Genomic DNA, 14,464 nt, shown 5'->3' on the forward strand with positions numbered 1-14,464 from the left:
TTCAAGGCCACCCTGGAATCCCAGGGCCACGGATTCGTCATCTGGTTTCACATCTGATCGTTGCCTGCTTCCTCCTCCTCACTGCTCCTTTGTATCCATTCCCTACCAGCATCCCTAGAAGCTCAGCTCTCACACAGCTGATTGATTATTCACACTCCCCCCCCCACCCCCCGTTCGCTGTTCTCCAGCCTTCCCGATAGTGACTGTTCTACAGCGACTACAGACTAGCAAAGCTACGCCTTCATTTCCAGAGCCTTTCAAACTGTGGGTCACAACCCATACATGGGTCATGAAATCTACTTCACAGGTTGTGATCAGCACTCTTTTGGGAAAATAAAACAGAGTAGTAAAGAACATATCAGAAAACGTTGCTCACAGTAAATGTAAGCACAAACATATACATACAAACACGTATCCTTATGTAAAATGTATTTTTCTGTGGGGTATGTTTAAAACAAGTTAAAAGCCAGTCCCTTAATGTATTACTCCACACACAGTCTCCCGGTACTTCTTTCCCCCTCCACCTCCTCATCCTCCGACTCATCTGAGCCCTGGACACCTGCCGTCCTTCCTTCCCTGCGGGACCCTGTCCTGGCTGCACTGAATCCTTCCCCACTCAGGGTGAGTGAGTTAACTCAGTGCTGCTCTCTGCAGCACCCTGGATTCCCTCAACTTTTTGCTGAGTTATCCCTCTTCCCTGGGTTATAAAAACTGCTTGGAAGGTACAGTGTTGAGAGGGGGAAAAAGGCTTAGTGCAGGACAGTCTGAAGTACGCCGCCACTGGTATGATTTTTAAAAATGGGGTGGTGGACTGAAGTGAAAAATACATATGTAAGCGTTGATACATGATAAACTATCTCTGGAAGGAGATATAAGAAAAGTGGTGACACTGGTTGCTTCTGGTTAAGAAGAGCTGGGTAGCTGGGGGACGTGTAACATACTTTTCATTAGTTCTTTGTACTTTCCTAACTTCAAGACATGTGAATGTATTAAAATAAGTTAAACTTAAAACACAGGGTCTGGCAGAAATAACACCTGCTGGAGGGTGGATGGTGGAGTAATAATATGGGTGTAATAATTTAGTTTTAATTTGAACATTTCACCTAAAATGTCATATGGTGTGCTTGAGTGTGATATTGTTATGTTACAGAATTATGTGCTTATGATTTTATAATAAAAGATTTTGTAATAAAAAAGAGGCATTTTTGTGGTGGACCCTGTATATTAAAGTAATGAACTTAAACAAAATTAAAAAATTGCTTATGCAATTCGTGCCAATCTGCTGTTTGCTAATGGCTCAATAAAGCTTTAATTTCCCATTCTCTGACCTCTCAGCACCTTCCCTTATCAAACGTTCCAAATCTAGTCATTTATTAATTCCCCACTGAATCCCCCCCACCCCCACCCCCACCCGGCCTAGTGCTCGCACAGTCTCGGCTCCACCTCGGGCACATGGGGCCACTGAGTGTTGCCCCTCAGTTGTAAAGCTAACACTCCTGCCAGGGTCCTGAACCCTCCAGCTCCCAGGACCATCCTCAGTGTACCTTCCACACCTCAGTCTGCTACCCAACTCCTGTTTGTCTTGGGAAAAGAAGTGCAAGGGAAGAAGTAAAAAATAAACACAGTTGACATCTTTTGGGGGTGAGATTATGGATATTGTTTTAATTCCGATTTTATTGTTGTAATATATGGGTAATAAAATAAGTTAGAAGAAAAAAGAATTAACAATCTTTTAGATATCAATCAATTTCTCTCATTTCTTTTATAATTTAAATAAAGGATCTACAGATACTTATTTCAAATGCCTTATAAAATCTTATAATTTGGCTGTTTTGCTTTAGCACTCTTAACAACACGAGATCACTGTGGCTTGCTTCTAGTCAGTCAGTATATGCTTTCCATCCTGAATTCTCAACCTCTGACCTCTCCAGTTAAAGCAAGACCCTGGGCTTCAGTTTCTCTTACTTTCTGCAAAGTATCACACATTCAGCTACTCTGCATAGAAGTGAAGGGCATGCACAGGACAACAAAAAGACATGAGCTTGAATGGCAGTCCCATCAGTCACCAGCCAGGCGACCTTGGGCAAACTCCTTTCCCCTCTAAGTCTCAGGGTTCCTGATCTGGAAAGCAGGACTAATAGTAGCGCCTACACCTCAGAGGGCTGTTGTGAGGAACACCTGAGATCAAGCCTGACCAATCTCTGAAGGGTGTGTGGTGTACGGCAAACACTCAGGACACGTTAGCAATGTTGCACTGTCCCCTAACATCCCAGAGCCCTTACTCCTTCCTTCCGGGGGCCAGAGCCCTGACTCCGCTCCCCAATTTCTCTCCAGGGTGAGTCACTTAAATACTGCCCAATTTAAGCCAAATCATGATCCCATTCCCATTTCTAGTGATCAGTTCACGTGTACGCATGTGACCCAGTTCTGGCCCATGAGAAATAAAGAGAAATCTGCCTGGGAAACTCTGGAAAAGGCGTGCTCACTCAAATAACACAGGGTCACTTTTATTCCTGATGGATGCTTAGTGGGACAGCAAGAACTGTAGTAGCATAGTGTGACTATGATTCCAATAAAACAGCAAAATGGTAGGATGCTCCCTCCCACATTGTACCAGGGCTGCTCTGTGACCAATGGAATGTGGCAGAAGTGATGGTATGTCATATCCAAGGTCAGACTTAGAAAGACACTGTGGCTCCCATCTTGAGCTTTCTGTCTTTCTCAGATCACTCACTTTGGGGAAAGCCAGCTGACATGTTGGGAGGACAGCCATGGAGAGGAGCGGAGGCCTGGGGAGCGCAGTGAGCTTCCTTGAAAGGGGATGCTCAAGCCCCAGACGATGATGGCAGTAGCCCAGGCCAGCAGCCTGACTCTTGACCCCAAGCTCATGAAAGACCCTGAGCCAGCACCACCCGCTAAGCTACTCCTGGATTCCCAACACAGAGAAACTCCGACATAGTGCATGTTTCCTGTTCGAAGTTGCTAAGTTTAGATATAACTTGTTACCTAGAAATAGATAACTAATATAGTTCCCTTGTTTAAAAGAAACAGATAATTGTTTTTCAAAACATTTTTGACAATGACCCACATGAATAAACACATTTTACATCATGACTCACTACACATGTATGTAGGAACTGAAATGAGTTTCAAGAAACTGTAGTTATTTTTATTATTTACAGTACATTCTGATATTTTCTATCTTATTAAAATACACATATCCTGGGTGCGACCCCTGATCGGGCTGCACCGTCAGTCTGGAAAACACCACACTGATAGCTAAAATTTCTTCTACTGTGAACACCCAATATCACCTCAAAGGCAGCTGTAAAGAGAAGCTGATGCACAAATAACCTCTAAACTAAGTAACTAAAACTTCATTTCTTAGTAGAACTACTCAGTACCAGCAAGGCCCTGCTCCTGCATCCTATCTATGAAGTTAAAAAGCTGCGTCTGAAACAACAGCAGGAGCGCATACCTACAGCATCGCTGATTTCCAGATCTGCCAGTAATTGCTTTGAGACCTTTATCACCATCTGCATGTTTCCAAAAAGTCCCTCAAAATCAATGTTTGGTATCTGAGAGAGAGAAACAAAATGTAAAGATGCATGAAAGTGAAATCAATAGCGTTATCATTCATATTAGAAACACCTCTTAGGGGATGATCAAGCCATTCAAGGTCATCTTCACTCGCTCTCACGAAGTTTCCAGAATAGAAACATCCACCATCAGCTTTAGTGTCACCTTTGTCCTTGATCTAACTATTGTCCCCATGACCTTAGTAAAATGACGGTGAAAACGATTTGGTCTGTAATTATACTGGGATACATATTCTCACCCAGCACCCAGAGTCTGATGGCACCACCCACTTCCTATAGAAGTTTTCAGAAGTGACTGTCCAGATAAGAACCCACCCCCATCCAGGTGGTCAAGTAACAGGCAGTGAGGACTGCAGATCCCCAAGAACTGTTAACCTCTTTTTCCAACTCCAGCATCTAGAAAATACCTAACATATGCACATAAGAGTTTTCTAACTAAACCTTATACAATCAGGTGCTAGAGCCAGCAACCCGTCACCCCCAGCCTTTGTTATGTTATCACACAGCCTTTCCAGTGAAGTGACAATCCAGACTCCCTAGCACTGTTTTCAGGAGCCAAAACGTGCTGAGTGTTACGGCAGTAAGTCCGAAGTCCGGTAAATTAACAGTGGACTTGAGAAGTGACAGGATGCCAATGGCTTAAGTTAACACACATATGTTGAGACCCTTGAATTAAGAGCAGCAACCACAGCCTTTACTTCAAACACAATAAATCCGTGTGGTGAAAGCTCCCGTGTCCTGATACTTGAGGCTTGGAGATCCGTGCTCAAAGTAGAGCTAACTTGCTCCCACAGTTCCCACCTGTGCCTGCTGCAGGGGTACCATGATCCGCTCAATACACATCTCCAGGTCCCGAATGTAGTCTCGTTCCGTCTGATGAAGTTCTTCTACCACCTTGGCTCTCTTCTCCAGCATCCTCTGCTCTGGGTTTTCCGTGGACACAGACCCAGAAGAGGCCACTGGTGAGGAAGACTGAGAGGAGAGGAGCGTCATTTCTAGAAGGGAAAAGAAAACTGGTCAGTATCTCTCTGTGTGCTACAGCAGGACTCTTCACCAGTTTGATGTGAAAGGAACACAGTCCTTGAGGACCAAAGGCCTCACAGTTGTCAACTATCAGGAAATCTGATCCCACAGGCCAGTTCTACGCATGAACTGATGAAGAGCTTAGAAGGCCATCACTGCAGAAAGAACCTCTCCCATCTGTGTGATACCATTTTTAGAATTTGTCCTAAAAAAAAAGAGTAGCTGGCCCATTTTATGAGGACAAATCAGTGTCCCCAACTTCCTTAGCAAAGAGGTCGAAAAAGCTGCTGTTCCCATCAAGAATTGCTTTCATTTAATTAGGTATAAAATCCATTCCATGATCTCAACAGTAAAAATACAAAGCTGTCAATTAAAAACAGATATATGCGTGCCTGAGAACCAAAGGGTCACCGGTTCAATTCCCAGTCAGGGCACATGCCTGGATTGTGGGCCAGGTCCCCAGTAGGTGGCACATGAGAGGCAACCACACACCGATGTTTCTCTCTGTCTCTTTCTCCTTCCCCTCCCCTCTCTCTAAAAAAATACATAAATAAAATCTTTTTAAAAACACATTGATACAGCACAGCAATTTTCACCCTTTTTCATCTCATGGCATTTCATTATTAGTTTCTATTAGTAATAGAAACTAATTAGCAAAATTCTGTTGTACACCAAAAAAATATATTTTTTACAATCTAACAAAAAAAAGTTTATGCTAAGCGAAACAAGCCAGGCAGTGAAAGAGAAATACCACATGATATCACTTTTAACAGGAACCTAAACAACAAAACAAAGAAACAAGTAAAATATAACCAAAGACACTGAAATAGGGGACAGACTGACAGTGACCAGAGGGGAGAGAAGAGGGAATTTCAGGGGGGAATGGGTAGGGTTTACAGGAACAAATTTGGAGGACACATGGACAAAAACTAGGGGTGGGGGGTGATGGGGGGAAAGAGGGGAGGGTTGGGTGGGTGGGCTGGAATGGGAGTAAGTGGGAGAAAACTGTACTTGAACAATGATTAAAATAAAATAAAAAAAAAAAAGTAAGTATAATTTTCATTCATTCACACCAGATGGCTATTGTTGCATTGGCTGTTATCACTTTTTTTTAAGGATTTTTTTTAAAGATTTTATTTATTTATTTTTAGAGAGGGAAGGGAGGGAGATAGAGAGAGAAACATCAATGTGCGGTTGCTGGGGGCCGTGGCCTGCAACCCAGGTATGTGCCCTGACGGAATCGAACCTGCAACACTTTGGTTCACAGCCTGCGCTCAATCCACTGAGCTACACCAGCCAGGATGGCTGTTATCACTTTTTTATCTGGCATGCTAAGGAAAAAGAAGTCAGCACCCTGACCACTTTAAAAATTTTTGCGGCACACCAGTTGAAAATTGCTGATATAGCACATTAAAAAGAATACTATGGGGAACATAATAATACCAAATAAGTGCAAGACAAGCATTAGGTATAAATTATCCATCTGAGATCTGGGGTGACTGCAGAACCCACTGTTTTCCAGTCATGTGATGGTGAATTAACACCAATACAAAATAAAATATACAAAAATTATTTAGATTCTCCCTATCAAAACATTAGTAAAGCCTCACGAGCAGGTTTTGTTACTTCAAATGTCCTAGAAGATACAAATGGACTATAAACATTAAGTTCCTTAATGGTATTTCCAATGAAAAAATCCTCTGCAGAACCACACTGCATGACCTAAAAATGAAAACAAGTAAGTCATCTTGGTATTAGCTTTTTACTTACCCGTTACTTAGATACATATGATAAGAGTTATTTATATAGATGGGATGGCATTTGTTCATTAAAATGAACATTAAATACTCAAATAAACAACTGAAAAAATTTCAACAGTGAAGCAATCTCTGTTTATTTCAAATTCCTTAAGAACCACCTCACTCCAGATTTGGTAAGTAAAAATATTAGTAAGTCTCAGTATAGTTACAAGAATTTTTTCTCCAGCCCGAAGATGCAAAAATACAAGTATTCAAACTACTTTCAAAAACTAGGCTTTCCCAGCAGATTTTAGTTGCCAAAAATCTGCTTCCCCACTGCCCCTTCTCTAAGAATTTAAGAACACCTATGTTTAAAAAGTGCAATCCAGATTCTGATTCCTAAAAACCATTCTCCACTAAAAAGCACCAGAGTTCTACGGAGAAATGACTAGTTCCAGGGCTGGGTGGGGAAGGTGTAAATGAGCCTGAGATGTCTCCTGGCAGAAAGTAAGAAAGTGCTCAGCAAAACGAGGGGATCCCACTGGCCAAATCTGGTACAATTTAGGTATCGAAATAAAGAAAGAAATAAGCACTGGATTGTTCCAGTGAATAAAATAAGAATCCATGAGCTCATATTGGTAATAGGTAAGTACATAAATAAATGAGAGAGGAGAGAACGCTCTTGTGGTAAAATAAACATAGAAAAATAATGGAGTTAAAAAAACCCATCATTTTGTAACCACCAGAATAAACTCTGGTTCAGGCACAAGTCGTCAGAGTGATTCCAGTGCTGCCAGTCGGGTTTGATGGTGATCAGAGTATTTGTATAGTTTCAGTTAATTATCACAAATTACTTATTAATCACAAAAGTGAAAGTAGTAGCTATGTGGTAGAGAAATGGATACTACCATAGCTGAGTAATCAAAATTCAAATCACCAATAAGGGACCAAGAGCCATCATGTGTTTCCACGTGACATGTGGAAACAAACACAATGTCCCCGATGAAGTAGCCCAGGCAAAAATGCATAATCTGAATGGACCCTTGAGGAAACACCAGACAGACCCAAATAGAGGATCTGCATTCTTCAAAATATCACATCACGGAAGAGAGAAAGCCTGAGGGGTAGTTCCCAACAGAGACAACGGAAGGGACGACAAACCGATGCAAGGTGTGATTCTGAGTGTGATTCTGAGCTGGATCCTGATCAGGGCGGAAAACTGTTACAAAGGATGCTACTAGGGCAACCGATGAAACTATGACATAAACTCTTAGATCATATTAATGATTAAATCAATAAAAATGTCCCCAAACAGCAAATCTATGTGGTCATGTATGAGAATATCCATTTTCGTACAAAATATACACTGTACCTTAGTAAGAGGCATGATATATGTAACCTACTCTCAAACAGTTCAGAGATGAAAACAACTGCGTGTACACATGAGGAGAGAGAATGAAAACAAAAACACGGCAAGTGGTAAACACTGGTAGATTTGAATAAAGGAGGTTCTTTGTACTACTGCAATTTTCTGTAAATCTGCCATTACTCAAAATGAGGCTTAAAGAGATATAAAGAAAAATACCTTTCTTGAACTTATTTTTGGTAGAAAGAATGACAAAATTTCAAACATAACTCTTATTTCATCAGAGCGCTAAATTATAATTCTAAATTAATTGTTAGTGTATGAAAATTTATTTTCAATAAGCTTGCTTTAAATTTGCTTTGCAATTTCAAAGCAATAGATTCTCAGTCCCAAATATGATTTCCTAAGTGGCAAGTTGAGAAGAAATCATTTTTTAAAATTTATTTTATTTTTCTGAGGTATAAGTGACATAAAAATTGTGTTAGTTTCAGGTGTATGACATAGTGGTTCAGCATCTGTAAAAGAAACTCATTTTTAACACAGGACTGAAAAGCTCTGCAAAGGGAGACCAGGTGCCATGCACTTTACATATCTCCTCCCTGAACTCACTCCATAGTCACACCGGAACTCTGAAGTAGAATTACCATTCCCATTGAACAGATAAGCAAATCTAGGCTTTGAGAGACTGACCACCTCACCCCAGGTATGCAGTCAGTAAAATGGCAGTCTGGAATTTGAAGCTAACAATATTTAAATCCAAATCCTATGTAGTTAAGCATGTACCATTTTCCCTCCCTATCCTGGTATCTCAACTAGAAAAAAGTCAAGGGCTTATTTGCTTTGAATTTTAAAAATTCCCTAGAAACTACATACCTGCTCCTCCAAGGTCTTTCCCTTTCCCTAGAGCTGGAATTGCCTGCAACCCAGCTTCAACCATGCCGATGAGGAAACACCACAGGGGATGGCAGAAAAACAGGGCAGAAGGAGCCTGGGTGCCTAAGTGGCCTGGAGCACTCTCCTTGGACTATTACATGAGAGAGAAACAAACTTTTGTCTTTTTAAGCCATTGAAAAAAAAATTCCCTGGAAACTATTATCTCCCAGAAATCAAAGTTCTATTAAGTATACTGGTTGAAAGCATAAAACACCAGCAAGTACTTACCAGTCAGAAGCCAGCAACTTACATTAAGAGACCAAATCAGATTTTTATTTGTATTAAAAGAAAAAATATGTTAACAATTCTTTTAAACTACCAGCATGCCCTTTTTATTTTGCAGATGAATTTATAAACTCTTGTATAGACTTTAAAAAACAAAACCAAACACACGTTAGCATGGTAAAACCCGCAGTGGGATGCTTTTGTGAAACCGCAGTTTCCCGGGCACCAGCCCTGAGAGTCTGAGTCAGCAGATCTGAGTGGGGCCCGGATATCTGCAGTTTTAACAAAATCCTAGGTGTTTCTGGAAATGCAGGTGACCTGCAGGCCCCACGCATGTGTTAATTAATACTTCGAGATTAAGTCAAACTAGAAATATCTGACTTGAAAAGACTCCAAATATAAGACTGTTTTTTCCATTATTCCAAATACATTCTAAGAAAAAAGCTTGATCTAAAATTTTAGTATCTGGGACGACCAAGTGCGAGGAGGCAGCCTCTACCCTCAGCCAGCTGCAGGGGAGATAAGCAGCTTTGAATCTTACACTTCCCCACTCTTTAGCTGGGAAGCTCCCAAGAAAGACCATTTTTACCTCTGGGCCAGTTTTCTCATCTGTAAAATGAAGTAATAATATCAGTCTTGTAGAATTGTTGAGGGAACCGAATAAGGTAATAACTCAGTGCCAACTTAGTCCATTTCCCTTGATGGGGCAGAAAATGCCATCTGCACCAGGTTAGGGTAAAATGCGCCACGTAGAAATGCTCTGTTCAGATGCCATAAAATTGCACTTCTCTTTAAGAACAATAAAACCTGGGGAGGAGGAAGCACAGGAGGAAGCTGTGGCCCAGCACCAGCCTATCAATAAAACGTGTAGAGCAGTCAGAACCGCTTTCTTCTCAGGGGGGCCCTGCAGGTGTTGGGGGGCTGGGGCTGATGGCACAAATTTACTTGTGGTGATAAAACAATTCTTGGTGGGGTTTTTTTCCTTTTTGTTCCCCGTTCCAGCTCCTTCTCCACCCACCCCCAGTCCAACTCCACTCCTTCTCAAGACGCTCCCGCCTTCCCAGGTTAGTCCTTTCTCACCAGGCTCATGCCTCGGTGTGCTAAGGAAGGAATCCGGTCACCCCTCAGCTTCCCACAGCCCTCACAACCACACTTTAAAGTAGAGTTAAACAGAAAAGCCACTCACTTCTCCCCTTGCTCTGAAAGTTGGCTCTGTCTTTGATAAGGAAAATCTTGGAATTCCCAGCGTGGTCCCACACTGCACTTGAGCAAAAAGGAGTCCTACCTGCTTTTGGGTAGACTCCAGCAGCCCCGGGAGGCACCTACAGTGCCAAACTCTAGCGCAGTGTTCAGTGGTACAGTGCATTGAAAAGTTAGCAAGCAGAGTAGAATCTTCCCAGAGCTCAGGAATGCCCTCCCAGACCCTAAAATTCCCCTAGGCTTTCCCATATTTACATATGAATCGCCCTGAGTCCCCCAGGCTATCAGGGCAGGGCAGACTCTAAAGGATGGAGCTGGACTCCTCTGCTAACTGGACTGAGATGCAGAAGAGGGGCCCTGCTTTTTGCTCGGGCTCAACACCTTTGCCCTATTAGCTCTCCTTTCCTCGTCCTCAGCAGTCACAATTCCCCTTCAGGAGTTTTTAATCCACAAGTCTTATCTCTTACTTTTCCAAACCCTGCTAAATGTTGCTTTTTGGGGTGCTTTTTAGGGGAAATTCTAAAGGTTCATTCATCTCTTATGATACCAGAGAGGCAGAGCTGGACAGCGGGCAGCACACGTCTACTTTGTCTGCACTAGTACCTCTCTGCCTCCCGCCCCAGGCCAGGCCTGGCCCTGGCTCTGCCAAGGGAACTGTACCCACTGCTTTAGGTGCCTCACCCTACAGCCATCGGAATGCAGATTCGGCTGGCTGGTCCCAGGGCAGCAGGGACAGCACAGAGGATTCACAGGGGCTGGGAGCCATGCTCACAGCTCACAGATTTTATTAAGAAACGGAAGAAAAGAAAGTTGCAGGATAATATGCCATTTTTGGAGAGAGAAAAAGAGAACAAAAGAGAGAAAAAAAAATCTGCAACCCCCACCTCTCCCCCATATTTCCATATACTGAATATATAGGGGTGAGCAAAGGTAGGTTCACAGTTGTAGTACAAATGAGTAATACCATCATTAACAAATAATAACACAAGACTAAACTCTGTGTCTCAGGTACTCATAACTGCAAACCCACTTCTGCCCCCCGCCCCCTCCCACACCTACACTATGTAAGTGCACAGAAAAAGGACCGGGAGGAGAACACACCCAGCTCATCAGAGAGGGCCTCAGGGAGGGAACTGGGATTTGGGGCTGAAGGGCCACAGGGGACTTGAGCTGAATTATTATCTTTAACCTCACAAAAACCTGTTAATGTATTGCCAGTCATGTAAAACAAACTGCCAGGCTAAGATACACCTCTGTTGGTGAAATTCTAAGCAGTCTGACAGAGGGCCACTTGCGGTGAAGCGCCCCTTCCCACTGCTTCTGAAATCGCAGCATTAACTTGTGAAGCTTTCTTGCCTGGATGGTAAACCCCCGTGCCGTGGCTTCCCTCCCTCCTTTTAGCTTTAAATCTTACACGGCACTGGCGGTGTGTCAGGACTGTTCTAAGCACTTTACAGATATTAGCCACTTAATCCTACTAACATCTCCATTTTACTGACGAGAGATGAAGAGAAGTTCAGTGACTGGACCGGTAAGTGGAAGACCGGGACTTGAGTCCTGTGCTGCTGACCAATAACAAGTCTGTCTCCAGGCAAATCCCAGCAGTTGTAACCTGGAATTCCACTAGTTTTAAGGGGGCCGGGGGGGTATTGTGGCCAGCTGGTAGCTAATGGTAACACAGTATGAGTCCAAAGCACACCTTAACCTCTGTAGAGTTACAGTTCACCCACCATTAAGACTAGGAACAAGTATGTATTTAAACATATATGCATATGTTCATAGTATCATAGCTATAAAACCCCACTCGGTATAATGTAAATAATCCCTCAGCAGAATTGAATCTGTGTAAGTACCATGCACAGTAGTTAATAGTCTTCTAGATAACTGATGGCAGAAATGATGTGAAATAAAGGGAAAGGCCTTCTTTTAGAATCATGTCCTTTGATAGAGCTTTTTTACTCAGGGACAAGGAGAGCCCCCTTCACAAAACCTTTCTCCTTCTTGGTAACCTTGAGAAACTTGGTGCCCAAAGCGATAGGGCAGTAAGAAAAATCCTTTAGTACTTTTTCTACTTTTTAGAAAATAAAGGTAAGCCTTTTAAACAAGGAGTCTACTTCTAGGAATTCAGTCTATGTAAATAATTGGAAAGGTGCACAAAGACATACATATAGGAATGTCCTTCAATGTATAAAACATTTATAAACAACTCAACCAGAAACAAGCAAAATTTCTTGTTTAAATTTTAAACAAAAGGGGCCTGGTTAAATAAATTATGGCATATCTGTGTAATAGAATATTATTACAGCCATTGAGATAGAGATTTACATTTATTAATAGGGAACATTATCCATTATTAAGTGAAAAGCAGATTACAAAATAGTTTATGAAATAAAATCAATTTTGTTAAAAAGGGAAAATATTTTCAATGCAAATGTCTGAAAATGAAAAAGTCTTGAAGATGATAGAAATTTGGATATTTTTCCTTTCTTCTCATTTACTGTATCCTAGTTTTTTTATGGTGAACATGTAAGGCTGAAATAACAAAGAATACTCAAGTAAAAAAAGAACACTTGCTGTAAGTGAGAATGTTCTGATACTTACAGCTTCCAATTACCTAGGTAATCCATTTCAAATTCTTTCTTCACTTTTTAATAATCTGAGGTTTCTTTCCTGACCTAATCCCTTCACAGTGCTGGAGAAAATGAGTAATAAAATGCTGTTGAAATGACAATTTGCTAGTCTTATGAGAAAAGCCAAATGCAACTGCCTGCTGAACAATCTGTCTAGAACCCTGAGAGAAGGCGATCTGAAAATGTGCTCTCTCCCCAGGCCCAACTGGAGGAATTGTAAATCCCGGTTTTCCATTTCACCACATCACTCCGGCCAGCCCACCCAGCCCCCACCACCCCTTTTCCCTTAGCACCTACACAGCTTCTCTTCGGAGAAAGTTTGCTCAAGGTAAGACTTTCAGCACTGTGGTCCCTGGCTCGCCTGTGCCTGCCTTTGAGGCTCACAGACGGCTCACAGCGACTGTTCTAGGATCACCAAACCAGGTCCTGAATCTCAGCAGCAACTGAAAAAACTTTCCCTGTGGCTTTTGCTCAGGAACTGCCCTGCCTCTTGGCACGTAGCCTGGAGTCTGATCCCTGTGGGGAGGGTGTCCACCTCAGGGAAGCCTAGCTCAAAGCCTCTCACGTCCCTCTTCCTTTTCCAAGCGCTAGTCAGCAGAGCAAACGAGAGTCAAGTGCCCGGAGCACACAAGAGTCTGCAATTTCTTATGCTGCTGCGACAAGTTTAAAACTAGCACCAACTGCAACACCATTTTTGAACACTTACCACATACACATAAATCCTGGAGAGGTGTGCTGTTGGTGTGCTTAGAACTGTGAAGTTATTATTATTTCATCTTTAGACAGCAAAAGGGATGTTATCAAGAAGGCAGGCAGTCTTTGTAAAATAATTAATTAGAAAAAAATCATCACTGCTTGATAAGCAAAATTTGATTATAATCAACCAATAACACTTTACATAAAAAGCTTTATTTTCTAAACACATACATATATCCCTGATGCTATATATAACAAATCTCTTGAGGGAAACTATTATTACTATTCTCATTTTACAAATGAGGAAACAGGCACAAAACAATGAAATGACTTGCCTGAGACCACATAGCTAATAATGCTGCATATTAAAAATGAGCATCCCTAGCCAGCGCTTTCCATGAAATGCCAAGTCCTGTTCTGGGTTATATGCTTCCTCCATACCAGCATGACCATTTCCCGGGTTATATTTTCCTATTTAATAACAACACCACAGTGGCCTTGGCTGGTGTGGCTCAGTGTATTGAGCGCTGGTCTGTGAACCAAAAGGCTGCTGGTTGGATTCCCAGTCAGGGCACATGCCTGGGTTGTGGGCCAGGTCCCCAGTAGGGGGCATGTGAGAGGCAACCACACATTGATGTTTCCCTCTCTTTCTCCTTCCCTTCCCCTTTGTCTAAAAATAAATAAATAAAATATACTTTTGAAAAAATAACAACACCACAGTGATGTTTTAAATTTGTTCATCTTCATGGCCCTCTGGCTATTTGTCTATCCTAATCTATAAAACCAGATTTCCTTCAGCTTCTATTAGGTGGTTTACTTTTATTACTTTCATTTGCTCTGAAATAATTTTATATATGTTCTATAACTGTGCACCAAAAAAATCAGCTTGATCTGAATTACAATCCTCTTTGAAGTTTTAATTACAAATATGTATAAATGTTAAAGAGAGAGCTACCAACAGATGCAGAATTCAAAACACTGGTTATAAGTATGCTCAATGAAGTTAGGGGGGAAACTGATTATCTCAGTGAGAACTACAACAGAGAGACAGGA

The 14,464-nt window shown here is 41.9% G+C and overlaps 1 protein-coding gene across 2 annotated transcripts in view; it reads right to left on the reverse strand.

Annotated features, from left to right (window-relative positions):
* LOC123828773 (dynamin binding protein) overlaps nucleotides 1-14,464 on the reverse strand; it is a 98,440-nt gene that overhangs the window by 18,385 nt on the left and 65,591 nt on the right. For both annotated transcript variants that reach the window (XM_045854071.1, XM_045854072.1), the window contains 2 exons: nucleotides 4,401-4,594; nucleotides 3,479-3,578 (listed from right to left, as the gene is read on the reverse strand). In XM_045854071.1, the coding sequence (XP_045710027.1) occupies nucleotides 3,479-3,578; nucleotides 4,401-4,594 (294 nt within the window). The remainder of the gene's footprint in view (nucleotides 1-3,478; nucleotides 3,579-4,400; nucleotides 4,595-14,464) is intronic.

This window comes from Phyllostomus hastatus, unplaced genomic scaffold (genome assembly GCF_019186645.2).
Source record: "Phyllostomus hastatus isolate PE091 unplaced genomic scaffold, TTU_PhHast_1.1 phas_scaffold_1066, whole genome shotgun sequence".
Lineage (NCBI taxonomy): Eukaryota > Metazoa > Chordata > Mammalia > Chiroptera > Phyllostomidae > Phyllostomus > Phyllostomus hastatus.